The 27,989-nt window shown below is 38.5% G+C and overlaps 1 protein-coding gene across 5 annotated transcripts in view; it reads right to left on the reverse strand.

Annotated features, from left to right (window-relative positions):
• RPS6KA6 (ribosomal protein S6 kinase A6) overlaps positions 1-24,741 on the reverse strand; it is a 129,734-nt gene extending 104,993 nt beyond the window's left edge. For all 5 annotated transcript variants that reach the window (XM_051969060.1, XM_051969061.1, XM_051969059.1 and 2 more), the window contains exons 1-2: positions 24,671-24,741; positions 3,847-3,903 (exon numbers count right to left, since the gene is read on the reverse strand). In XM_051969060.1, the coding sequence (XP_051825020.1) occupies positions 3,847-3,888 (42 nt within the window). In that variant the 5' untranslated portion in view covers positions 3,889-3,903; positions 24,671-24,741. The remainder of the gene's footprint in view (positions 1-3,846; positions 3,904-24,670) is intronic.
• Between the last annotated feature and the right edge of the window lie 3,248 nt (positions 24,742-27,989).

Consider the following 27,989-nt stretch of genomic DNA (forward strand, 5'->3'; position numbering starts at 1 on the left):
ATCGAGATAACTTTATGCTACATTTCAACCTAGTTAGCCATATGCTCAGAAAGAGAACAAAGTGTTAAAACATCCTTCTAAGCAACCGTGTTAATCTAGAAAATTAACAACCGAAGGTGGAGTGAACAATTTAACTAAAATAATCAATCACAAGGCTGAAAAGACTACAAAGCAGTATTAGATTGCAGAAGTACCAAAGTTCACATTCCCAGAACAGTATGGAATATTATTCAAAGCCTTACGTGACATAGCAGTGGATTATTATCATTAGGATTTCACATAGCAATCAGCAGCAGCACCACAGAATAGAATAAATGTACGGTGGAAATTATTAAATAAAAAGGTGAAAACTCATGTTTATTAGGCTATCTTATTAGTTTAGAATTTTGATAAAGCAAATTAATATTTTAAACTGAGACCTCAAATTGAAAGGTTAAATGACCAGACACTCCTCTCTCATGTTCCCTGCTGACAAGAGAAAATTACAAATTCTTAGACATCCAGCTAGGGATCTTCTATCGTTGATTTCCTCGTGTGACTTGGAATAAGTTCCTTCACCTCTTTGGACTTCAGTTTCTAAATCTATGGAAGTAGAGGCTGAGTGAGTTGACTACTAAAATATGTCTTTGAGCTTTGGCACGATGGCATTTCTATGATTTTGTTAAGGTTCAGAGCATCTCTCAATGTACACCAGAATTTAAATCAACCTAACATTTAGTAATTGCCTGTTATATGCATAGTACTGTGCAACTGAAAAAAGACATCGTATTTTCCCTGAAAGAGTTTATATTCCAGTAGAATAGATAAGACACAAACATGAATAAATCATGTTATAAACACACAGAAAGTAGGAGTGGGATGACAGATTCAAGAAGGAAGCAATCAAGTACATGTAGCAGTTTTATTGAAGTGATGGCACTCAAGCTGGACCCAAAGGAAAAAGATGGACAGGTATGTTAGTGGACCATTCAAGGACCAGGAAACACCACATGCAAAGAAACAGGAGTGAGGAAAATAGGAACAAAAGAGTGATGTGGTCCAATATGTGAATTAAATTACTTTGGCAGTCATGTAAAGGATGGACTGAGGAGAAGAAGCAGTCAATCAAGTTGGGAAGCTCTTACAATACTCCAGGGGAAAAGTAATAAGGGTTTGGGCTAGGGTGGCAAAAGTATGAGTTATTACCATTATGTGGTTCATTACAGTTTTTGTTTACCCAATCTCTTTGTTGAAATCTAAGTTCCAAATACATAACTACCCTCCACCCTTACAGATTATAAACATCAGTAGCATTCCATTTGCTTACTACCACATTATACTTTACTAAAGATCTTCGAGTTTGCCCTGTTTATTTCTTCATGCTTCCCAGAAGCAGATAAACAATGAAGCAAATTAATATTCTTATTAGCTCATGTCATGTAATACATCTTAGACAACCTTAGTTTTCATTCTACTCACACTTAAGGAAATCAAAGCAAGGGTAAGAATAGTTATAAATGTGTTATTTGTAAAAGCACAAACTTTACAAAGCTAAAATGTCAATGTTTTTACTTTTATTTTACTAGAACTGAGTGAACTGTCACAAGATTGTCAGTTGGCAAATTTTTACAAATGTTTATTTCAAAGAATAGTTTGGATTATTTACTTTAGTATTTTAAGGACCCATGATTGAATTACATTAGGTATTTTTTTCATTAATAGATCAGAACCACTGAACTGAGTAGATGGTCTTCATGACTTGTTATGGACAAAGCAAAGAATTGACTTGGTGATCAATCTTCTAGTGATAAGCCTTGCCCAAATTAGGTAGGTTGCTTTTCAGATGACAGATAATATAGTCCATGCTTTGCATTTTTTAAGCGTGATAGGATCCACACAATACACTCTGCTGGAACATTCTTCAAGAATCCAGTTTTACCTTCATGCCATGAATAAATAGTGAAGCCTTGGCAACAACCTAATATGAATTTCTTTACTGGTTCCCATCAGAGAAACATATTTGCAAACTGACTCCATGAGAAAGAAAAATAAGAATTCTAGCATCAAGGTTGATTTTGTCCTTATTTAATCTAGAAAATAGAGGTACTTCTCTGCTCCTTCTTTCTGAACGACAACTAAAAGCATCTGAAAAGAGACAACGTAGGGAAAGAGTCTGGTACAACAGAAAGAATGGTTGGGAGATCTGGAGTCAGAAACCCTGGGCTTCATCTTACTATCTAAGCAAGTCCCTCTTCCCTGGACCCCTGTTTCCTCATCTATATAACATGTGGATATTGTACTAGATTCATTCCAATGTTCATTCCAATTCTAAATCTATAACCTATAATCTTATGAATATGTCACATATAGAAATGAAAACTTCACAGGCATGATCACTGACAATTATACAGTATTCTGAATTTTGCTAAGTATTCTAAATATATAATCTCATTTAAGCTAATATTCTGCATGCAGACTCTTACCACATTAGGACTATGCTATGGATCTTAAATACAGAAGCATATTTAGAACTAACTCTTGAAAGAAAGAATCTGTATAGACTTAACACATAGACCTCCCAGCTTAGGTAACTTCATAATGCTCTCTACCTTTTGTCTAAGAGAAGGACAAGAGAAGAAGAAACTCTTAGCAAAAAGCCGCTGGGGGTCCACAGATACATTAGTGCTCTAGTACCAGATATGTGGCATATACTCTCTCACTATAGATCTTCCAGCAAAAGCAGGATACGAAATGTGTTATTAGAGAAAATTTCTCATCGGGTATAAGGTTGGATTGGATAGCCTATGAGGGTTCGTCTAACAATGAGATTCTAGAAAAAAAGGCAAATTAAGTGCCAGCATTTATCTGTATTTCTCAATCTATTCAATTCTAGGAATGATCAGTTGTTGTTCCAAAGAAACACAGATAATGGAACATCAATTACAATTGGAGGCATTGCTCTCTCTAGTAAACATAAACACAGAGACAGAGACATAGACACAACCTTACATCACCCAGAGAAGATATAAGACAAGAAATACAGTTCTCTACTTAGATTAATGTTGATTTAAAACAACAACAACAACAACAACAACAACAAAGGTGAGAAAAGACAGAAGTTATGGAACTTAACAATTGCAATATGACGTCAAAATTAAAATACTACTCTTTTAAAAACTAGATCTCAGGATAATACTGGATTAGAATCTAAAAGATTTTAATGTCTAAACTATTACTAAATTCAGTTTTACCATAGGATAAGCACTTTGCTTTCACAGCAACAGTTCTAGAACACTACCTTCAGTCTGAGAGGCTGGGAATGGATTGTAAAAAACTTTTTAAAGTCCTCCATTCATGAAATATTAAAACCTCATGAAAGATCTAACATGCTGGCTAGATCTTCTGAGGAGAATTTCTAGGAGGAGGATATGATCAAGATCATAGCATGACAACTCCAGAACTGACAAGGACTTTAGAAGCCAGCTGGTCTAACCCTCTTGTTTTATTAATGAAGTGGGGTCTCACAGTGTCAAGCTAACTTGCCTGAGATCAGAGAACCAGGAAGTAACAGAGTCCTGGCTCAAAATGAACTCCTCTATCTCCAAAATGAACCAGGAGGACAAGATGGGATGCAAGTGGACCACCAGCAGGAATGCCCACATCAGCAGAGTCTTGCTTTCAGTCAAATATCAAAGTATTCATGGTACATAGTTTTATTTCTACACTTGAAGAGAAAGCCACAAGATACTCTGGCATAAGAGAACCTCAACAGGCTAATATTCGGCCTATATTAATTACCAACTTAAAAAAAAATCTGTGCAAAAACTTTTGAGATAAGAAAAAACTTGAGTCATGAAGAATACTTACATGGTAGGAATATGGTTCCCCTTCTTCCATTGGTTCAACCATTTTAAGACCATTCAGCTGAAAAACATATTTTTAAAAATTGAAGTTTTGCAGTATTCATTTAAAAATAAAACACAAAGATATAATTCTCTGAGGCATTAAATTTTACAACTTAATGAGATGAATACCTATTAAAACACCAACAAAAGACCATGGAGCATAAAAAATTTATGAAAGCAACACTAATCAAAGATGCTGAGAAGTTTTACAGGAGAACTGATTTCAATGGCATTCTAATCCATTTTAAATCATACTGCGTAGATCTTTCCTATAAAAGCCAACAATATTTAATAAGTATCTAGAAATATATGACCTATGTTGTAAGAATTATAGCAAGATGTAGTTTTTTCAAACAACTAATCACTTGCTGAGTTCTATTCAAGAGTGCCAATAGTCAAATACCTGATTAGAAAGTGAAAATGGAAAATTTACCACAGAAGGTACCTATTCCAAAGTGGATTCAAAAGAAATTAGGTTAGAAAGTTGTATACACTTAAACTAGTCTGGATTCCTCCCTTTTCACTATACTCAATTAAATGTTATAAAGCATACCTAAACAAAGCATGGGAAATAGAAATAATTGTTTAGGTAAACAATACTTTACCTAAGACTTAATAGACACAAAGATCTTTATATTTGAAAAACAAAAGAAAATGATATCAGTTAGATAAACTCTGGAAAATGATTAGTCATAGTGGCTCTGACCGAAAGGGGAGTTATTTGGCTATTTTTTAGAAAAAAATTACTTTCTATATTTACTAAACATCTTTGTTTTAAAGGATCCAAGGTCCAATATATACCAAGAAAGATTTAACTACTTACTGTTAAATATTTTATTCTAGTTGTTAATTTAAAAATGAAAGCAAATTTGAAGTGTGATTTGTGCTATAGAAACTCCCACAATACAAAGGGACTAGAGACTTCCAGTTTTTTAACTAGCATACCTCCTTTTAGAATATCATGGCAAACCAAAGTCAAAGCAGATAATGTATTCAATTTACTATATTAATTAGAGCAAACATTTAAAAACAATTATCACAACACTGCTACTTCTATGCATTTTTATATACTTTCTTCAGTCAAACGATAAAATACTACCCAAGATACTGCCCCAATTCTTTCTTATCCCATCTTCCAAATGGAATAAGAAATGTTTTGGCCCCCAAAATATAATTTTCAAATAAGCTTTTCCGAAAAAACAAAGATTTCAAGTTTTAGTAAAAAGGCAGCCTAAAGATGACACAAACTAATATTGTATTCACTTCAAATTTCTTTACCCACCCTACAGAAGCTAATACAAAACACATGTGAATGAAGGAAAAACATCATCATTAGTAGGAATATTCCCGGAATAGTTACTTCAGTAAGCATTTCTAAAGGGTCTATAAACAGTTAACACATTATACCTGACTATAAGGGATACAAAGGAAGGTGACAAGTTCCAATTTTATCCACAAATCTTAGCAGAAAGGGGAATTACTCCATAACTTGATCTTGTCAGCTCTGCTGTACAATGAAATTCTTTTTTTAGACACGGCTTAGACTAAGATAGTCAAGTGAGGTCTCTTCCAATTCTGAAATTTTGATTTCTGTGAAAACTGTAATAGAAGGTCCAGATTAACTGAAATTGTATGATGTCATCAACTCTCTTCACTACCCACTAGGAGGGGCAATAAATAGTGCTTTCTTTTTTTTGTTGACAGAACTCCAACTGTCCTGTTCTTCAAACCCAGTGCTGACTTGTACTCAACATGAAGGTGCAGTTCTAAAAAACAGGAGCAAAATGAATCAGAGATTTGGGGAGGTCACTAGATTCTAGAACCATGTACAACACTCAAAACTGTAAAAAGTGTATAGAACACTATACTGGATAAGGGGGGGGGGAGGAGATTTTTGTAAAGGGGGGAGATAACATCTACTGATGGAGAGTTTAAATCTAGGTGATGGAACCCTCCTTTACCTTCTCCCCATCACACATTAACTCTACATAGCAAAACATAAATAAATACAATTGACCACAAAACTCCTGAGCTCTAGAGGAAAGGTTTTTTTTTTGTTTTGTTTTGTTTTGTTTTTTGCTTTTTTTTTTTTTGGTAGGAAGTGAAGTTATGTGAATTGGCAAAGAAGACCCAGACTGAATTATAATAGTATGAACACTGTTAAAGAGACAGAATGAGGCAAGGGATAACATAGTTTCTAAACTAAGACAAAGAGGGAAGAGCAGGAGAGAACATGAACATGTGAGGGCAACTCAGCCCAATCTAGGACTTTCCATTGTCTTATTTTGGGAAATGCTAGAATTGAGCGGAAAGAAGGAAACTATTCAGCTGGAAGGTAGGAAGAAATTGAATAGTTTTCAGGCTACTATTGAGTCACATTTGAAAATGAGGCTTTCTTTTTTCACTACAAGGAAAGTTATCATTAAATGTCATGTTCTTATTAAATATTCTGGCCAAATGAGTTCCTCTATAGGTTATACATATATTATTACCAATAGACTACCGACCTACATGATTCCCTTCACAAATTCTACGATTCAAAATAAATGGCCTTCTTACTGTGTTTTACATATGACCATAACACCCCCTCCCCCCTCCATCTCTCCTTCTTAGAATACCTCATTCCTTCCAAATATCAACTCAAGGTCCATCTTTAACATAAGCCCTTTTTTGATCCTCCTAGTTGCTGCTGTTTGTCCCCATCTACTGCAAATAACCTTGTATTTATTTTATATATAATTATATTTGGAGGGATAGAGGGAAGCTGGGTGGTATACTAGATAGAATGCCAGGCTTTGAGTCAGAAAGATTCATCTTCCTGTGTTCACATCTGGACTCAGGCACTCATTAGCTGTGTGATCCTGATCAAGTAACTTAACCCTGTTTTGCCTCAGTTTCCTCATCTGTAAAATGAGTTGCAGAAAGAATTGGCAAACCACTCCAGTATTTCTGCCAAGAAAACTACAGAGAAGGTCACAAAGATTCAGATGCAATTAAAAAATGACTAAACAACAAAAATCTTTAATAGAATACAAACTCCTTGTGGAGAAGGACTTTCTGTATTTCTAGTGTCTATCACAGTACTTGGCATATGGTAGGGACATGATTAATTACCCATATTATGTATATATAATCAAAAGCACTTAAACCATACTTTCATTCACATAATATTTATTAATAGCCCATAAGATACTGTTCAAGGTATAAATGAAAATATATAAATGAATAACAGCCTCTGCTTTTCAGGGAACTTATAATCTAGTAAAGGAGAAAACACATTTTATATTACATGATAATTATTTGTAAGTGATAACTGCCTTAAGAAAGGTGGTATAATTGTTGGTGGAGTTGTGAACTGATCCAACAATTCTGGAAAGCAATTTGAAATTATGCCTAAAGGGCTGTCAAACTGTGCATATCCTTTGATCCAGCAGTGTCTCGACTGGATCTTTATCCCAAAGAGATCATAAAAAGGAAAGTGCAAAAAATGTGCAAAAATATATGTATCGGCCCTTTTTGTTGTGGCAAGGAACTGGAAACTGAGTGGATGCCCATCAGTTGGGGAATGGCAGAATAAGTTATGGTATATGAAGGTAATGGAATATTACTGTTCTATAAGAAATGATCAGCACGATGATTTCAGAAAAATCTGGAGAGACATGAATTGATGCTAAGTGAAGGAATCAGAACCAAGAGAACACTGTATACTTCAACAACAAGATTATGCGATGATCAACTGTGAAGGATTTGGCTCTTTAACAATGAGGTGATATAGGCTAATTCCAATAGGCTTGTGATGAAGAGAGCCCATCTGCACCCAGAGAGAAGGCTGTGGGGACTGAGTGTGGATCACAACATAGCATTTTCACCTTTTTATTGTTGCTGCTGCTGTTGTTTGTTTGTTTATTTTTTTTCTTTCTCATTTCCCGTCCCCCCCCTTTTGATCTGATTTTTCTTGCATAGTACAATAAATGTGGAAATATATTTAGAAGAATTGCATATGTTTAACCTATATTGGATTACCTGCTGTCTAGGGAAGGAGGTGAGGGAAAGGAGAGAGAAAAATTTGGAACACAAGGTTTTTACAAGGTGAATGTTAAAACTATCTTTTCATGTATTTTAAAAAATAAAAAGCTATTATTATAGGAAAAAAAGAAAGGTAGCTCTTCTCATTCAGGAACAGAAGGGAAAAGAGTGAAGACAAGAAAGAATAAGACATCAGGAAAGTCTTCTTTGAAAATATGATATTTGAACTAGGCTTAGGATGACAAAGGCAAAATTTCAACATATGTTGATGGAGGGAAGAATAAACAGATGGACATAAAAAAGGTAGGTTGCATTTAATAAACCAGAAATAGTCCAGTTTAGTTAGAGCACGGATTACAAACAGGAAAATAATAGGAAATAAGGATGCAAAAGTAGGTGGGGGTCAGATTGAGGAATGATTTTATCTTTTAGACAGTGGGGAGCTACTTGCTCTTTTTTAAGCAAGAGAATGTCATGGTTATTGAGGGATTAATGCTGATAGTAGATATGCAGGACAAATTAGAGTGAAGAAAGATTAGAGTCAAGAATACCAATTAGAAAGCTATGCAACAGTGGAGGCAAGAAATAATGGGGCCTGAACTAGGGCAGTGACTCTAAGAATGAAATGAAGGGAATGAATGAAGATGTGACATAGAGTACAGTATAGAATTAGCGAGTTTATGGAGATAAAGGAGAGGAAGGAGTCACAGAATTTCAGAGTGGAAAGGGATCTCAATGGCCATCCAGACTGATGTAGGATCTCAATCACCCCATTTGAGCTTTCTGGATCTTAGTTTCCTCATCTGAAAAATAAGAGGTCTGTTCTTTGTGATCTATGAGGTTTTATCTCTCAATCCATGGTCCTATGACTCTATATAGAATGATGGATTAATCGGTCATGAATCCTCTAACATGGTTTATATAAGAGGAAAGAACAGGCGAGTTAGGTGGAATGTTCTTCAAGAAGCAGATGCCAAGAAAAAGCAAGTTGAGACACCCCCACAACAAATGGGCTCAAACTGAGAAGAATAAAGCTTAGCCAACCGGATTGTTGGTTTCCTGAAACATTGCCATTAAGTAAAGATAAAAGTAGTCATATATTGTGACGAGAAAATTCCCAGTAATGTGTCACAGATGACATGGGTAACGTAAACACAATACAAACAAGAACAATAACAGTTAAACATACCCAAAGTAATATGACCATTATGTACAACATGCATTATAGGTAGAGGGAGGGTGGCATAGTGAATGGAGAAAAGGCTTTGAAGTTCGGAAGAACCTCAGTTCAGATCTAGAACACAAATTGGCTTTGTGACCCTAGACAAATCCTCAGTAATCTAGACCAGAGGAGTGTTATACTCAGGACCCTGAAGAACCAGATGCAAATACAATGGGAAATATTTTTAAGATATGCAAAAAACCACAATGGAACATGGATAAGCTTCATGTATGGTTTTTCGAAGTCAAAATGCTTCCCAGAGGAATGTGGACAGTTCAAAGGCCCCATTTCTAAAACTAAAGTTGGAGAGAAGGGCCCAACAGAGACTGATATAGAGAGGTTCCTTGGCTTTCACAGGTTTATCCTAATCCTGGGATAAAATACACATATTTTCTCCAGACCATAAAAGGAAGGGTCTGGACTAGGTGACTTCTAGGGCTCCTAAGAATTCTAGTTCTATGATTGTATGATCCAGTTTAAAGAAAACATGGTGAGAGACTCAACTAAGGAAATTTATCACGAGGGGAGAGAGTGGGTGCAGAGAGGAAAATGGATGGACACTTAAAATGAACTGGGAATAAAAGGAATAGACAGATAAAAAGTAAGACGTGCAAAGTTTCTGGAACCAACTTTTTTCACTCTAAAAGTCAATGGAGTTCCTTGGAGAATCGACTCTCAGGGCCTCAGTTATGTTTACTAAGGAAGTATAAATGGCACTCAAGCAAGCAAAGATGTGAAAACCAGATGGCCTTGAGTAAAGTTATCCAAAACGTGCTTATTTGTAGGTGCTAATTTGAGGACAAAGAAGAAAGATGCATTCAAGGTACCTCAAAGAGGGAGAAAGTCAAGGCATAGAAAAAAATCTTGGACTTGATGATTTTTTTAAAAGGAAGGAAAAATATAACTATGAGCTCTAAGGCCTACTTACCCACTTACACAATATTTTGAAGAAAATGATCCCCACATGTATCCAAGGCATCCTTTGCTGAGGAAATCCAAAGAGAATAAGTAGCTTCTTCCAAATGACATTAAAGGGGAGAGTACATCTTTTTCATCCCATGAGTAGTTGAAAGACGTCAAGAATATAAGATTCTATCTGCCCTTAAGTGTTGTAGACTTTAAAAAAATATTTGATTCACACGTGGGTGACTAGAAGGCTTTAAGAGAAATGGGAAAATCAGAATAAGTACAGAGATGTTTAATAAATAAATGTGTGCTGAACAAAAGACAAAGTTTTGAGGGAAGCCAAATAGTGAATTAATTCTTGACCACATCGAGCACAGAAAAATCTAGGTATAGATGTCTATCAGTATTTGAAAATACAGGACATAGTGAAGATGGAAAACCTGAGATCTCAAAAGCAGAACAAGTTCTGAGTGCTAACAGTCAATGTTTTTTGAAGACACCAGATAATCCAACTTTTACCTGTTCATGAATACCTATATCATTCAACTACAGCCTTAATAAAAATAACTCTCTCAACTACTCAAATGTATCTGTAATCAATTTGAAAGTTCCCTCAAACAATGAACATCCATGCCTGATCATCCTGTGTGACTTTTGTCCATGTGCTCCCAGAAATTTACCACAAAAGGCCCACCCAAAGTGCTGATGACCTTCACTTTTTCTCAGTGTTACAAGAGTAATGATAAATCCCTTGTTCTCACTAAGTGACTAGCCCATCTTCTTTTCCTAACCTCTAATTTCTTTATAACAACTTTGTAACTACAAGGAGGTATCATCTAAAACTGCAATGTCCCTTTCCACTGCCCTCTGGGTGATGCTCATTTTTAGTTCTTTGGAGGCAAGGTGTTATAACACTAGTAAAATGTTTGTACTGAAAAAAACAGGCATCTACTCTTATGAGAAACTTGGTGTCAGTACAGGTACCCTGCAGTTTCCTGAAGGCAAGTCAATTTACACTCATTTTCAACTGTGGGCCCAGCTCATTGACTATCTGTATCATTTGTCCCAAATATATACATTGTTAGAAAGGCCCTAGAGAGTCATGCTGAAATCTGGGCAACTGACAGCCTTCATTGTTTTTGCCTTTCCTCTGTGGACCAATAAGCTAATCAGCCACCTTTGAATGATTGCAGATCTCTTTGAGGAGGCTCTGCAATGTCTTGGGTCTTAATGCAATCAATATAACATCATTTCAAAGTCATACAATGTGACTATAAAGTAATGAGACTACTTTCTATAAGGCAAACAAGAATATCAATTCCATTTCTTTCTAGTCATGCCTCACAATATTTTAAATTACATGCTATCATGTGTGTGTGTGTGTGTGTGTATTTATATTCATGGTTCCTACATGGGCTAATTTGGCTCATTATTACATAGCTGAAAACTACCCTGAGTTTCCTGAAAATTGGACACAAAGCAGACTGTGAAATAAGGCACATATTCTGATGTCAGTAGCTATGTCTTCATGTCTGACAGCATTATTACATCAGCATATTTAATGAAGTTATCCGTATCAACAATAATTCTTAGTGAAATTAATTATTTATCAAGAAATTATCATAAATACATCCAAAATATTGATTAATTCACCCATTAGCCTCTATTCTTCAGTGTATTGTGCTCTATAGCAATATTTCTGATAATTTAACCCTTATGTTGCAACTGACATAGAGGATAGAGAGCCAGGCCTTGAAGTTAGAAAGACTTGGTTGTTTAAGTTCCCTTTTGGCACACAAGAGCCAAGTCATCAAGGACACATCATTTCACTGTCAGTGTTCCTGGCAACTCTCTAAGATTGTAAATTACATATTTTTATCAGTAGAGGGAGTTTCTACACCCAGCATTCCCTACACAGATGAGATCACTGCTTCAACCAAAAATAAAATGGACAAAAACAATGTGTTATTTCTTAGACTTAAGTAGTATTTTAAAACACACTTCTGAAATACTATTTAATTAGAATTTGCATTTTATACACAAATGTAATACAAGGGCTAAGAGGAAAATGAAAGAGAACCTCTGGGGAGAAAATGATAGTCTAACCAAAAATTAAGAATATCTATTAAGAATAAAAAGACAAATACAAACCAAGAAATATTGTGAAAAATCAACATCTGTGCGAGGCCTATTAAATAACCTCTGTCAGCCTTAGTCTCCTCAGCAGGAGCACCTACCTCCCAGGATTATTGTGAGGATCAAATGAGATACTATTTGTAAAAAAGCACTTAGCAGAGTGCCTGGTGCAGGAGGCACTACATAAATGTTAGTTATTCTTCTTATTATTATCATCATGATTATTTTGCCTTAAGCATATAGGTTTCAGTGATCAGATCTACCGATTGAAACCCAAGTTACCCTGGATGGATAACAAATGGATAACAAATTTGAAACATTTATCCATGAAATTTTAATCTGCATTAAAAGGTTACAAATAGTAATCTAAACATCTCAACAAGATAACAGCCTACATTTATAAAAAGTACACAAAGTAGTTAATATACATTTCACACCTGATTCTTAAAAACAATCTGTATGGTGGATGTTCTAAGTAGGTTTATTCTCATTAAAAAGATGAGGAAACTGAGGCTAAGTGATTTGTCCAGGACCACAAAACTAGTAAAAGCAATGCCCCCCCTCAAAAAAAAATAATATCACACAATCCAGAGTTTCTGACTCTCAAGACCAGTACTCTTTCTATTATCCCAAAATTCTTCACAAGCGTTTTAATATTCAAAATGACCTGGAAATAGCTAGATAATATATAGGCTCACTATTCGGCTACCACATTTATTCACCTGACTTTTCCTCAAATATTTTTCTGTGAAAACCTGGCAAAGTTATATCCCACAACCATAAAAAGTTCCCTCTGACACTGCCAAGGTTACCCATCACCTCAGCTAAAGATGTGTGATTAGTGGTGAAGCCATTTATTCCAAAACTGTCTTTACTGAGTATTTTGTGGTTGCTTCCCCACTATGTTTCATTCTCAGTGTTAAACCATTTTGTGGGTCATCATAGCTGTAGAATTCATTACCTAGTGGCCAACCTTGTAATGATGCTATATGGCTCTGAATCATAGGGCATTATAATTTCCAAAGCACCAAAAATTGTGGATGACTTGAGACTGATAGAACGATCCATAATAGGTATATATGCAAGCTGAAGCACATTATCAATAATGATCTTCTGATTTTTCTTGTGCAGCATGATAAATGTGGAAACAGGTTTAGAAGAATAGCACATGTTCCACCTATATCATAGCATTACTTGCTATCTAGGGGAGGGGGGAGGGAGGGAGAAGAGAGGGAAGAAAGTATATCACACAAGGTTTTGCAGGGGTGGATACTGAAAACTGTCTTTGCATGTATTTTGAAAAATAAAAAGCTATTATAAAAAAGCAATAATTATCTTAAGAAGTAGAATAGAAGAAATCATAATATGCATAATTAGAAAAGAAGATGGGCCAGTCACATAATGAGAATGAAGGATATTAGATGGACAGCAGAAGTGTAGCACAGGTATTCACAAAATATTAAAAGACCTAGGGGAATGTCTCTAGCAACATGAGGTGGATTCTCAATGGAGAATTTATGGAAGGAAATAGGCAAGAATAACCCAAAAAAATCCACAGGTAACTTGTGATCTATACTAATGGAGGAAATATGTATTTTGAAAAACTCATGAATCCATTTAAGAAGTAAGGTAATAACTGAAACACATAAAATTCCATTTATGGAAAAATTTCAAAATACTCTGCACAAATGATCATTTCAAACAACAAAGACCGTAGAATGTAAACAGTTCATTTCTCATAGATTGTTTTTGAATATCAAAACAATATTCAGAACATAATCATATAAATTCAAGTCACTTCCAAAGTACATTTTGTTTAAAGCCATTGCAAGTCATATGAAAAAATGTTCTAAATCACTGTTGATTAGAGAAATGCAAATTAAGACAACTCTGAAGTACCATCTCACACCTCTTAGATTGGCTAGGATGAAAGGGAAAATATAATGAAAAATGAGGGAGGGAATGTAGGAAAACCGGGACACTAACACATTGTTGGTGGAGTTATGAAATGATCCAACCATTCTGGAAAGTAATTTGGAACTATGCCCAAAGAGCTACTGAACTGTGCATACCCTTTGATCCAGCAGATCCTCTACAGGGTCTATAACCCAAAGAGATCATAAAGGAGGGAAAGGGACCCACATGTGCAAAAATGTTTCTAGCAGCTGTTTGTAGTGGCAAGGAACAATTAACAAGATCGTATGATGATCAACTGTGATGGATTGATTCTTTTCAACAATGAGGTGATTCAAGACAGTTCCAATAGGCTTGGGATGGAAAATGTCTATCATATCTAGAGAACTTATGGAAACTGAATGTGGATCGAAACACAGTATTTTTACCTTTGTTTTTGCCCTTCTCGTGTTTTTGTTTTCCTTTTGGTCTAATTTTTCTTGCACAATATGAGGAATATGGAAATATGTTTAAAAGGATAGCACATATTTAACCTATATCAGATTGCTTGCTGTCTTGGAGAAAGAGGGAACTGAGGGAGAAAAATTTGTTTTATAAAAATGAATGTTGAAAACTATCTATAGATATATTTGGAAAAATAAAATACTTTTGAGAAAAAAAGACAACAAATACATACATACAAAACACATTAAAAAATCCAATAATAAATTTAAATTATTCTTTGATCCATCCTAGTAACTTTTCTCTTGATGTTCTCCAGCTTGTCACTGACCTTTTGAAAACATGGTGCCAAGAAGTGAACACAAGATTCCAGATGGAGTCCAAAATGGAGAATAACTCTTATTTCAAAAATAAACTTTTAAGGTGGAAAATAAAGTAATGCACTGTTGTCAAACTGATGTTGAAATCATATGAAAATAAACTTTCAAGAGAAGAAAATTCCTGAAGAACTGAAAAGCATTTCCGAAGTAGAGCCAATAGGTGATAGAAGAATAGTGTGTGTGTCACACTCACATGCATCAGTTTCCTGTAAGATTTTTGGAAATTGTCCTTTCAAAAGAACCAGGAAAAATAAATTATCAAGTGTTCATCTAGCTATACTATAAATTAAATTGCTATACTGGTTTAGTCTCAGAAAAGCATAGAGGTCACTTCAAATTTACTACTACTATATATTGTTCTGAATAGAGCTCACAAGTTTTTCCCTCAAATCTGTATGTGTGTATGTACAGATATGTATGTAGATATGGTTGTGGACGTACATACACATATAAAATAAACACCCACACCCACACCCACAGAGTTTTATATGATGACTTGTGATGCGTGCTCTTGTAAAGCACATACTTCTTTCCTTTTCAAAGTGATTCCATTTTATGGATGTCACCTATATTTAGATATTATACCACTGGCTTGTGGCTGTTACTACTGCTAATGGCAATCATCAAGGGAAAATCATATTGGGGGTGTGTGGAATCTTTATTTTCTTGAAACTGAAAAGAGAAAAACTTGAAAAAAAGAGAAAATATTTAAAAAGAGAAAATGCACAAGTATGGTTTTTAATTTGTGCTTTACTGATAGAGGAGTATTATAGGAAATTTACATACCTTATTTCATAATATTAGCTAAACAAAGAATCTGTGCAAAATTCTTAGTGAGAAGGTCATGGGAAGAGGTAGGGATAGAGGAGAGAACAGATAAACATAATATGGGAGAATGTAGGAGAGAACTAGTCCGGAAAGGGGGGAGTGTAAATAGATAAGAAGAAAAAGTAACCAGGGTCAACAGACCAAAACAATAGAAGAAAACCATTCTTTACCACAAACCTTTTAGAAGAAATTATTGAAAAATTCCCATATACCGTAAACTTCATCAGGTAAAAATATATACATTTCTCTGACTCACGTGAAAGGGAACATGGCCTAGAAGAGAAGAAGTGGGCTAAGAAGCCAAGGAAAGGTGGGCTTAAGTCCTGACCAGATATCTAACAGCTGAATGACCCCAGAGAAGTCACTTACTGTATCAGTGCCTCAGAGAACTCCGTAAGACCATCAATTACCAACAAGTTGCCAAATTGAGTTTCCAAAGCATGAATTCCCCAAATCTATGAAGTCACAGTTCTGGACCCCCTCTGTTCTTTCTTTATGACATATGGTAAGTTATATTTAAATATATGGAGTAGTAGGCACAGACAGAATGCCAGGCCTAGAGTTAGGAATCCCTGAATTCAAAACCAGCTTCAAGACACTTACTAGCTGAGACCCTGGGCAAGTCACATAACCACTGTCTGTCTCCGTTTCCTCATCTGTAAGATGGGGGTGATAATAACACCTACTTCCCATGACTGTTGTGAGGATAAAATGAAATAAGTGTAAAGTGCTTAACACAGAGTCTGGCTCACAATTAGTTCTATAAATGTTAGCTATTATCATTTTCATTATTGTTTTTAATTGTCATATTGTTGTTTAAAAAAATAATTTGCATAAAAAGTTGAAGTTCTTAAAAAAACCTACTGATCTTAAATAAATAACTTCCCAATTGTAATATATTAAACTCGACTAACTCGGTATCTTTCCAGTCTAAATAACTACTGAGAATTAAATCAAAAAGTATATTCCATATGAGCTTATTAGCACCTGGGAGTTTATATGCATCCTTATTAATTAAGCTCTGAAAAAGAAGCTCTGAGCAAGCCAAAACAAATATACCTGATTTAATAGTGTGGGGACAAAACTTTCCATAATTTTACATTTCCCAACAATCAACTAATTTTATCATTCTAGCTTCTCATAAAACCATCTTTGCTTGCTTGGATGGGCATAAAGCCATGTGATGAAGAACAACTGAGGAAGAAGACTAGGTACAGTAAAATTTAACTTAAACTTCCTCAAACCTATTAATCTGCTTTCCTAATTCACAAGTAGAGAATCCTGGACATGTCTATTTTGGAGAAGGATTCTGGATACTGCAATTATTTTATCATCTTCTGATACATAATAAATATAATTTATTAAATAAGACTATGGAAAGTATGTAGCATTGGGCAAAATCTACATTGAGTATAACACATAAGTTACAAGTAGTTTCAGTTTATTTTGTCATTTTTCAAGCTAACAATTTATAAAGTGTCTATTATGTGAAAGACTGTGCTAGGCATTGGGGATATAAATATAAAACATGACAGTAACTGCCTTCAAGGAGGGGGAGGGGCAGAGATATGGCGTTGGCACAGCTAAGCATAAAACAACATAAGGGCAAAGGAGAATCCAGAAAGCGATGGAAGAAAATGTTTTCTACAACTGGCATGTTAGGTGAAGGGAAGGAATTGAAGGTTCTAGTTAATCATGGTTTTACTGTATATAACTAATAAAACTCTCTCAAGGATCAAAACTTGTTGCTACACCATTAACAATCTAAAATCCTGATTTAACTTCAATCTGTCATACTATTCTGGGAAGGCTAAACAAATTACTTTTAAGACAGTGACACCTGCTTCATTTGGGGAAAGAATTTTAAAAGAATATTTTCTAAAGTATGTGTGCATGTACACAACACATACACACTTATCTTTACAAACCCAATGAAAAAGTCTTAAAACATATTTTCTTGTAGTAGCTTTTATATCAATTTCTTCAACATTCTCAGAGCGAGCAATTTGTTTTTTGTCTTTGAAAAGTTCTTGAGGAAATTAACTTAATTAGACTTTCCTTCACCTTGTTTCAACTGAAGTGTATAACTTGCTGACTTATTGGACAAATCTTGCTTTTAAATTCAACAGGACATACAGTAATTTTTTTTTCAAATGACTTGTTCAGGGGCTTCCTTTTTTTGCCCCAGGATTTCAGTTTATAGTTAACCAGTAGCCTGGACTCTCCAGCAGAGGAGCCTTTTTAACTCCAAGCATGTAACACTTATCCTGTTCCAAAGAGGGCTGAGGAAAAAAAAAAAAAGTTCTCTCTTTAGATCGGTGTTTCCAAATCTAGGGCAACTGGGAGTTTATGATCATTTGGCTTTTTGGCAGGGAAGGAGAATGAACCAAACTGCACAAAACACACTCAAGTTATAAAACACCTTGATCTTTGGAGTTAGACATTCTTGGTAACCTATGCTTGGTAACCATCAGTGCAAACTTCGAGAATCAATTTTATTAAGTTGATGACTTTATTAGATAGGTAATTTTCCTATCCAGAGTATTGGGAACTAAAATCTGAAAGTCTTTCATAAAATAAAATTTCACATAAGGGTTAATTTCCCAAAAATATTTTGCAGTTTTAATCCCAGGCATATAGGAATTCAAAAAACCCAAAAGGTCCTCATACCTAAGAGTTCCTTTTATTCACAAGGGCATATTCACCAAAATACATCTCTCTCTGAATTTTATGCTTCCTCTTTTCCTTCTTTAAAAGATTCTCTGCCCCACAAAGCTCTCCCCCCAACCCCCTCTGATGCCTAATTCTGCACCACAGAAGTACCAAGCCTTAACTTTTCAAAAGCATGCGTAGAACAATTGTCTACTGTGAGAAGAGAGTCCACTTTTTTGGTAATTAATACAAGTATAAATTAAAAATATGCACAAGAAAGTATACTGAGTTGCCTCAGCAACAGAAGAGCAATCTAAAAATAGATACTCTATGAATATATGGTTGTAAGCCACACAGTATGCATAGGACATTGCGATACACAGCACATATTCACAAACACCCCAAAACAGGAAGAGCATTGTCCTGCTTACCTCTTATCTCAGTGTCTCTAAGATCTTCATGAATGAAGGCACTGGAAGAAGAACACTTTATCTTTCCTACTTCGTGAAAGCCAATGAGGAAGCACCAGCACCCTTATTGGCAGAGATATGCAAAAACACCTCCCCAAGGGTAGGAGGATGCCTACGTTGAGATCTTAGAAGGTTTGAGTCCTAAAAATAAGTGACTGGTAAGAGGTGGGGGTAGGAGGCAGGGATATTTGGGAAGGGAAAAATCTCTGAATCACCTTCAGTGTTTCTGAGCACACGGACCATATACTAAGTCTATCAGGAAAGTAAAGAAATCAAGCTTTTTGATCACAAAGATTTTCTAATTTTAGAATTCACTAAACTGTAACACTGAGAATAAAACCATTTTCTTTTAAGTAAGCCAAAGTAATCAGCCTCAAGTTAAGCAACTGAACCCGATTCCAATAGTCTCACCAAGATCCACCCTGTTTCAAACATCCTACTGCCCCTTTGGATATGCTATTGTTTCTAGAAAATGGTCATACCGTGGCTTCCAAAGCAGTCTCATGCAACTCTCCAGACGCCCACATGAAGTCAGCCCTCTCAAAGCTAACTTCCTCCATGCTCCTGAGGGGGCACTGATATACAGGATATACACAGTTGACAGACAAGCGGTCACATAAGCTGGGGAGAGGCAGCTGTTACTCATCTTACTGTCTAGGTACTCAACACTGACATTATGATATACCTAGAAAAGGACGAGAAAAGATCGAAATACCAAATTCTATGCAGTTGCTACAACAAAGCAGTTTGGAGAATGAACATTATGTTCCCTGGCATACTCCCTGTTCACACCTCAGCAATTAGGAGGTAGTAGAGCCTAAATCTACTGAATTGAGAAATAGTACTAGCAACTTGCAGAGTTAGACTTGCTGACCCAGAAATTCAACTCCCAGAATGTGATTGCTCCTCATTCTAATAGGTATGTAACAATCCTAGGTCCCCAACACTAGCAAGCCTAAATACAAGGATGATTATGAAAGTGGCTTTTAGTCACTTAAAAAAATAGATAAATACAAGGACCACATATGCCTGATCATCAATTAGCTCTGACCTTCATGATCAACGGTTTGATCCATATTGACTTAAGTCAAACTGAATTGCTATGCACATCACTGCTCTTCTTACAAAACAGCTATCTGAATAAGAGACAAATAAGCTGCTGAGAGGAAAGATAAAAGAATGCAAATAATCAATGAACCTAAGATCATTGAATTAGAAAAATAAAGGGAAAGGTAGGAAAGTGGTGTTCAGCTGACTTGGAAATCAGTCTTAGAGTGTTTGCCTGGCCCAGGAGGTATTAAGTAATTTGCCCGGGTCATAAGCTAGTGTACATCAGGCATGACTTGGTCTCAGGTCTTTCTTGAACGACATCCTACTATCCACTATACCATATTGTCTTACTACCACAGAGAAGAGAAAAGGAGAAATTTTCTTGACAATTTAAATTTATTGGTCTACATAGCATAATGATACAAAATTCTTCTGCTCATCAGACATTTGCTTTATGTCTGTGACAGGCACAGGGTGACAGATGAAAAGATAATTGCTTCTGGGCATTTCATTCTATTAATTGTGTATGTTAGGAAGGTCCCCATGCAAAAGTCATATGGACTCTATTACTAGTTGCCACAGTAACATTTTTTTTCTTCACCTAGTAAGGCCTCAAAATTACTTGATGAATTAATTAAAATAGATTGTAAATGGTTGTATTTTATTAGAAGGCCTCTAGAGTTCCTTCTAGCCTTAAATCTCTAAGATTTAAAGTCACAGAAAATGAAGCAAATGTCAGCAAACTTTAAGAGAGATCTTGGTAATGCAAATGCCAAGTTACTTTTGAGCTGATCTAAGTAGATCAACATAATATACCATTAGAAAGTCCTTGTGGAACCTTTAGACATTCAGAAATTTAGTTTAATGACTTGAGAAAGGCAGCTAAACTATTTCCTACTAGGCAGGGGTAGGTTTATTCTGCTTAGCTCAAGTTAGTACTAATGACTTTAACGGTTCTCAAGGGCTCCAAAGAACTTCCCAAAAAAGGCCTGCTGCAACTTGCATCTTAAGATATACCTGTCACTAGTGAAGGATATTGCATATGGATTATCTATTTTTCACAAACGCTCTTACTGTATCAATCTATTTGAGCAATGGCTTTCACATTTCATCAAATGTTATATTGGGGAGGGTAGAAAGTAATTATGTACTGAAATATGTATCATGGTGAAAATTTTATCTGGGAACTCTAGATATGTAAGTTCTGAACAACACCATGATTTAGAAAGGATTCTGTTAAACTGAAACACCAATTTTAAGTGGATGCAAAAGGAGTGAATAAGACAGTAAGGGGACTGGAGGCCATGCCATTTAATGACTGGTTGAAGGAATTGAGGAAAAGCTCTCTAGCAGCTATGAGAAAAGGGGAAGAAAAACAACAACAACAACAAAAACACCTGCATTCTTCCCTTATTCCATATTGTTTCTATCATACTATAAAACCTAAAATTTTTACCATCACACCACTTTAAGGCATATATTTGTGCAATGCAGTTATTCAGAGAATGGCAATTAATTTGTATAATTCTCTGATTCTTTATTCTATACTCCTGAGTTCATCTTCTAGACTTGCTTGAAGCTACTTTTATTTGTCTTGCTAAGGTGGCTTTGTTGTTTCATGTTCATTCTTCATTAAAGAAGATGTTGCTTTTTTCACTTTTTGTTTTCTGCAGGCTATTGATTCATGAATTCCTTCAGCCGGCCTCCAATTAAGAAGTGTCTATTGTCAGAATAGCATATTATCAGGACTTGACACCAAACCCATAGTTAGTGTAACCACTGTCTCCTTTGGAGATTTTTTTCCAAGAAAACTCATTTCGTTTTTCTCCCACCTTTGCACTGCTTCCATTACTGCTGAAATGACTAAGGAATAGAGCAGTGTTGTAATAGGAAGCATTAAGGCCAAGCGGCTTGCTGCATCCAGGCAGATCCTCTCATGGTGCCTACAGGTATAACTTGTAGCAGTGGTCAAGTGTAGCATATAGTAGGCAATATTAATGAATGTTGAGATCAATTTGCTGAATGCATTCATTCATCAGATCCATGGGTGGGGTGGGGTGGGGGGTGGGGGAAACCCTAGTGTAAACCAGCAAAAAGCCAAAGGGTAGAGATCCCTGGGGCATTCCAGCAGAGACTTATTCCCAAATGGACACTACTTTTGGAGGATGGTCAAACAATTGTGAATTTACCTAATTGCATCCCACCCCATCTCTAACTTGTCTTCCAGAATTGCAATGACTGTCAACTGATTTCCTGAAATGTAAGTATACCTAATCTCTCCACAATATTCCCTAAATCTATCAATCTGGTAGTTACTCTATCTTAAAGGGAAATTAAGGAAATCTGGTATGACTGGTTATGGATGAAAACATGCTAGTATTTTGATCATTGTTTTTCTTTTGATAACGTTTCTAGAATTTTACAAGCAATAGAAGGGAAGCTCACTGGATGAAAGGAAGGAAACAAACATTTATCAAGTTCCTACTGTGTGATAGGCTCTATGCTAAACACTTTAAAATAGCTCATTGGATTTACAAAGATTATCTCCTTGAAGGATAATAAGCTAACCAGGAAATAATATGGAAACTTATCTCCCTACCATAACAGTTTCGATGATAAAAATTCTTTTCAAATTTCAATAAACTTACAATTAAGCTTCTGGAAAGCAACCTGTTAGGATTTGGGGAACTGCATATACTCAAAACATAGAATTACAAAGAACTGATAAAGGCTATAAAAAATGTAAATCTAATCCCATTATATTCTTTCCAGGATTCATCACATATATTTCAGTTCTATTTTCTGGAGTTTAAAAACTAAAGGGATCCTTATATTTTCTCTAAAGTCAGTAAAAAAACATTTTTTTAAAATACATGATCCACAGTTAAAAAAAAAAAAAAAACTCCAACACTCATTCGTTAGAGAATTATTTGAAAGAAACAAACTTCCTATACCAAAAACAGCACAATAGGACATAAATTATAAATAAGTAGAACAAAACAAAGAAGCAGGAAATCCATCTTTTTGTTATAAAAAAAAAAAACTCTAAGAAACAATCACATCAAAACACAAACTACCTATCCATTTGTTTTTCACTTAGCTGATTAGACTGACTTCAGTGCAAAATCTGGCCAACAATATATTATTTTAAACAAAAATTCATCTTCCCATTACTGGCTTTTTAACCTTATAGTTGAGTGGTTTAATCATTTCTATTTGAATGTGTGTTCAAAACACTGAGGCAACAAGACCATGATTAAGTGCTAAATAACAATAACCAAAAGGTAAATGTCATTAAAATGATCAGTTTTAAACCTACTTGGTATTTTAAAGGCTCTCTCTTTGACATATTCTCAAAATATCTTTAAACGTTAAATTCTCTGTATAAATTTCTTTTACATAAAAAAGCTGCTACTATAAACCCTTTAGTCATCGTTGAGAGAGAAAAACTTTGAATAGAAAGCAGAGCAATACCCCAGGAACAAATTAACCTCTACCACGTTTTCAGATGTAAAAGATAAAATGATTATTTCTGAACTGCCTACACTACGAAGAAACGCCATCTAGCAAAATATTTCCCAGGAACAGTGAAGCGCCAACTTTCCTCTACCTCTGTCTTCATTTCTAATATACAGACGTTCATTAAAAATGAACGTGGCAAACATCGTCTGACCTCCAGTTCAACTGGAATAAAAGAAAAAAGGAACGAACGTACTCTAGTCAAGCATTCGGGGTTGGCTGATTTGGTTTTTTTTTTTTTGGGAAAACGGAACTAATTCTTTAAAGTAAAGGTGATTGCTGGGCACCCGGGCTCCACGGAACCTCAAAATCCCCTATTGGAAGGCGCCTCGGTGGGAAGTGACTTTTTAAGGAGTAACGAGGTGGCCTCTGCTGTTCGTTCACTCGAAAAAATAGCAATTAGGAAAGTAAGATGAGAGAGCAGAGGCATCTGCCACCTTCCCAGGCACACACATTTCTTTGCACACCACATCACCCGCTCCTTGCCCATCATCGTCTAGTGAGCCCAGGCACAGCGAGAGCACCTCAGCTTTCCGTCTCGGGCAGTCAGCGACATAGAAGAGCTAGCCGGAAAGCCGCCTCTATTTTCTGAAAAGTACTTTTGCAAAATCCGAGACTGACTTTGGGGGATTCAGTACGGAGGAGAAGGACGGGGCGCATCGGCGGCTCGGCAGGGCAGCGCTCCGGGGAGGGTGGAGAAAGGGAAAGCAGGAGGGCTCGGCTGCTCGGCTGAGCCGCGCGCCCCGGGGCGCCACTGCCCCGAGCTCTTAGCAGCCCCGCGCCGGGCAGAGCTCGGTAAGGAAGTTGGAGAGGCGCGCGCGTCCCTAAGCGCCCGGGGCTCCTTGCCTAGCCGGCTTGCTGGTCGTTTTTCTACGCCGCTGTCAGCCGCGGCTGCTGCGGCTCCCCGGCTGCTGCTCACCCAAAGTGCCCGAGCTCGGGGCCCGGGTCTCCCCACTCCCGGGGAGTCGGGGGGGGGGGCAAAGTTAAAGCGAGCAGCAGCAGCAGCAGCAGCAGCAGCAGCAGCAGCAGCGTGAGCAGCAGGATCGGCGCGCCAGCCCGGCGCTTTCGGGCTCCAACCTCCAGCCGTCCCGCGCCCCGGTTCCCCTACCTCCGCCCCGGGGGTGCCTTCTAAAGAGGGGGAAGGGACCCGGGGCCACGAGTGGGCTCGCCTTGGGATCCCACTCCCCACAGGACAGGGGAAAGAGAGCGGGAGGCTCGCGCCGGCCCGGGTTCTTCACTCACCTCGTCGCTGCTCCCACCGCCACCGCCACCGCCGCCGCCGCCACCGCCGCCGCCGCCACCGCCACCACCACTGCCACCGCCACCGCCGCCGCCTCCTCCTCCTCCTGCTCCGCCGCCGCCACCTCCTCCTGCTCCGCCGCCGCCGCACACCTCCATTTTGTGGTGCCAGGGATCCTCCAGCGGAGCAAACGGCAGCATCGCCCCTTCACCAGCCGCCGAGGAGGAGCCGGCGGCCGCCGTCGCGGCCACACATCCCGTCGTCGCTGCTGTCGCTGCCGCCGCCGCCGCCGCGAGCCCAGCAACCGGCTCGCTTGCTTGCTCGCTTGCTCTCTCCCTCCTCCCCGAGCTCGCGCTCCCTCCTCCCGCGCTCCCTCCTCCCCGCGCTCCGCTCCGCTCCGCTCCGCGGGCGCGCGGACCCGCTGGGCTACCTCACGCGCGCGGAGTAAGGGCTGCCCTCTACCGCCCGCTGCCGCTTCCCATAGAGGGGGCGCACGGGGGTGGAAGTGCTGCTGCCGCCGCCGCTGCCGCCACCGCTAAGTGGGGCTGAGGCTGAGGCTGCTGCCGCGCGGTGCCCGCTCCCGCCGCTACTGCGACTGCTGCTCAGCCGCGACTCACACACCCCCCACCCCCCCGCGCGAGTCGGAGTCCCAACCCCCTCCCTCGCGCCCTCCCCCGCTCGCGGCTCAGCCAATATGGCGGCGGCGGCGGCGGCGGCGGCGGCAGCGGCGGCGGCGGCGTTACCTGTGCGGCCGGCGCCTGGAACCCCCTACGGCGGCAGCATAGCGGCGTCACCCGGACGTCAACGGAGATTCCCCAGCCTGGGGTGAAGCTATGGGAGGAGGAGGATGCTGAGGGAGGAATGGGGAGGGGAGGGGAGGGCAGGGGAAGAGAGGAGAGGAGAGGAAAGGAAAGGGGAGGGGAGGGGAAGGGAGGGGAAGAGAGGAGAGGAGAGGAAAGGAAAGGGGAGGGGAAGGGAGGAGAAAGGAGGGGAGGGGAGGGCAGGGGAAGAGAGGAGAGGAGAGGAAAGGAAAGGGGAGGGGAAGGGAGGAGAAAGGAGGGGAGGGGAGGGAAAGGGGAGGGGAAGGGAGGGAAAGGGGAGGGGGCTGGGGACGGGCCGAGAAGGCGGAGGAAGCCACTTGTACTAGGATCCGCGGCTAACCGCTTCAGTAAACCTGTACTACGCACCGAGCATGCGCGGCACTGTTCACACATGCTCAGCAGGCCCTCTCGGGACTTCAGAGTAGAGTAGCCAGAGGGAGGATTCCCGAAAGGGTAGCAGGAGTAACCCTTCGGAGGAGGAGAGGGAGAGAGGCCCAGTGTGGGCCCGTGAGAGGGTTGCGGAATATTTCCGTTTGCGGGACCCTCCAAAGCAACTTAGCGTTGAACTCACTAACACTCAGCCTCTGACTTTCTGACAGACCTAGCAAAAGATACGGACTTGAACATTCATTCTCCCCGTCAGCCATGTGCCTGCAGGCACGAGGAGAGCGCCCTTCCCCATAAAGTCCCTGCTTGTTTCTCTTCCTCCGTGAAAAAAGTCCCGTTCCGTGTACTGCCAGAGGCTGCCCTTTACTATCGCTCCCCAAACACACACACGCACACGCACGCACACGAGTAGCATTGCATCAGATAATTTCTACCCACAGAAACAACTTCGCTGATTGCTTTTTGTGCCCGGAGTGGGCTAACGGTCTACAACAGAAGCTCTTCGGTTTGAAGATTTTAATCGGTAGTGGTCTCGTAACTTCAGTTCTCTCCTCTCAACTCCACTTTTCAAACACCTCCGAGCTTAGAGCAGGCAAGTTCTCCTTGAAATTCTGCATATTTAAAATAGACGCTCAGTACCTTGGACAGGTTTTTGCGAACACACGTAACTAAAAGTCTTTTCTTCCCCTAAAACTTTAACCTGGTTCCCCGCCATCGTGGCTAAATTCCTCCCTGTATATCCTTTTCGTAGTCTTATCTCAAGTAGCGGCAAGGCAAATGAAAAGAAACGGAGTGTGTGTGGCAATGAATTTGAAAATAAGGAGTCCCATCAGTGATGCCAGGGGAAAGCATAGATGCACTCAGTCAGCTCCACCACAGTCCCGTGAATGAAGTGAGCTTAACTGATGTAATTTCCTACCAGAGGTAAAGTTCGTTGGAAAGAAAACCACAGTAAATAAAAGGGTAGAACTGCATCTAAAAAACTGAGGCGTGCACCGTGAAAAAGGTGCTTGTGTGTGAGGGCATGCTAATTTTGTGTTGAGAATCCCGACTTGTATTTTGAAAAGTTAAATTTTTTTTTTACATTCTGTATAATTAAAAGAATAGTGATTCCTCTCAAAATGTATTTATGATATGCTTATACCTCATGCTTTTAAAACTGAGTTAGTTATTTCCTCACTGACACATTTATAGAGTGTTACTCTATTTGCAAAGCATATTGCTAAGCTTTATACAGGATAAAACAATGCCTAAGAGTAGGGTTTTCCTTAAAAGAGTTCATCAGCTAGATATATGTACCATATATCTGTGCCAAAGTAATTTTATTGGTACTAGGTCCGAAGTCCCCCCGGGAGGCAGGGCATTTCTAAGTTGTTTTGTCTGAATCTCAGGTCTGTGACAGCTATTCTTGGGGAGAATGAGAAATAGCTTAAAAGTATTAAGAGATGATAGTTGTAAAAGTGCCTGGCACATAAGTGCTTAATAAATTCTTATTCCATTCATGTTAGCCCAAAGCTTCTTATTCATGATAACTGGTTTTCAAGTTATTCAGATCCTTCACAGAGTAAAGGCAATAAAGGCAGCTGCCTTTTTTAAGGTTAAATTTTATTTTTTTAAAGAAAAAAATCCACCTCTCCCTCTAACCTTCCTCCCCATTGAGAAAGATAAATAAAACCACTGTTATAAGTATGTATGGTCCAGCAAAACAAATTCCCCCATTGGCCTTGTCCAAAAAAAGTCTCAGTCTGCATACTGAATTCCTCTCTGTCAGGAGGTAGGTATCATGTTTCATCATGAGTCCTTTGGGATCGTGGCTGGTCATTGCATTGAAGAGAGTTTTAAAGTCTTTCAGTGTTGTTTGTCTTTACAAGAATGTTGTCATTGTATACATTTTTCTCCTTGTTCTGCTTATGCCACTCTGCAGGGACAGATAGCAATCTGTTTTTTTTCCCCTAGGTTTGGGGAAGATTTCTGCCTGAGCTAATCTACACAACATATAGCAGACTCTGGGACAGCAAGTAACTTCAGTGCAGCAGTGTGGTACAGTGGGAAGAGAACTGGCTTTAGAACCAGAGCAGCCAAGTTTGAATCTAAGCTCTTCGATTTAACTACC

Source organism: Antechinus flavipes, chromosome X (genome assembly GCF_016432865.1).
Source record: "Antechinus flavipes isolate AdamAnt ecotype Samford, QLD, Australia chromosome X, AdamAnt_v2, whole genome shotgun sequence".
NCBI classification, from domain to species: domain Eukaryota; kingdom Metazoa; phylum Chordata; class Mammalia; order Dasyuromorphia; family Dasyuridae; genus Antechinus; species Antechinus flavipes.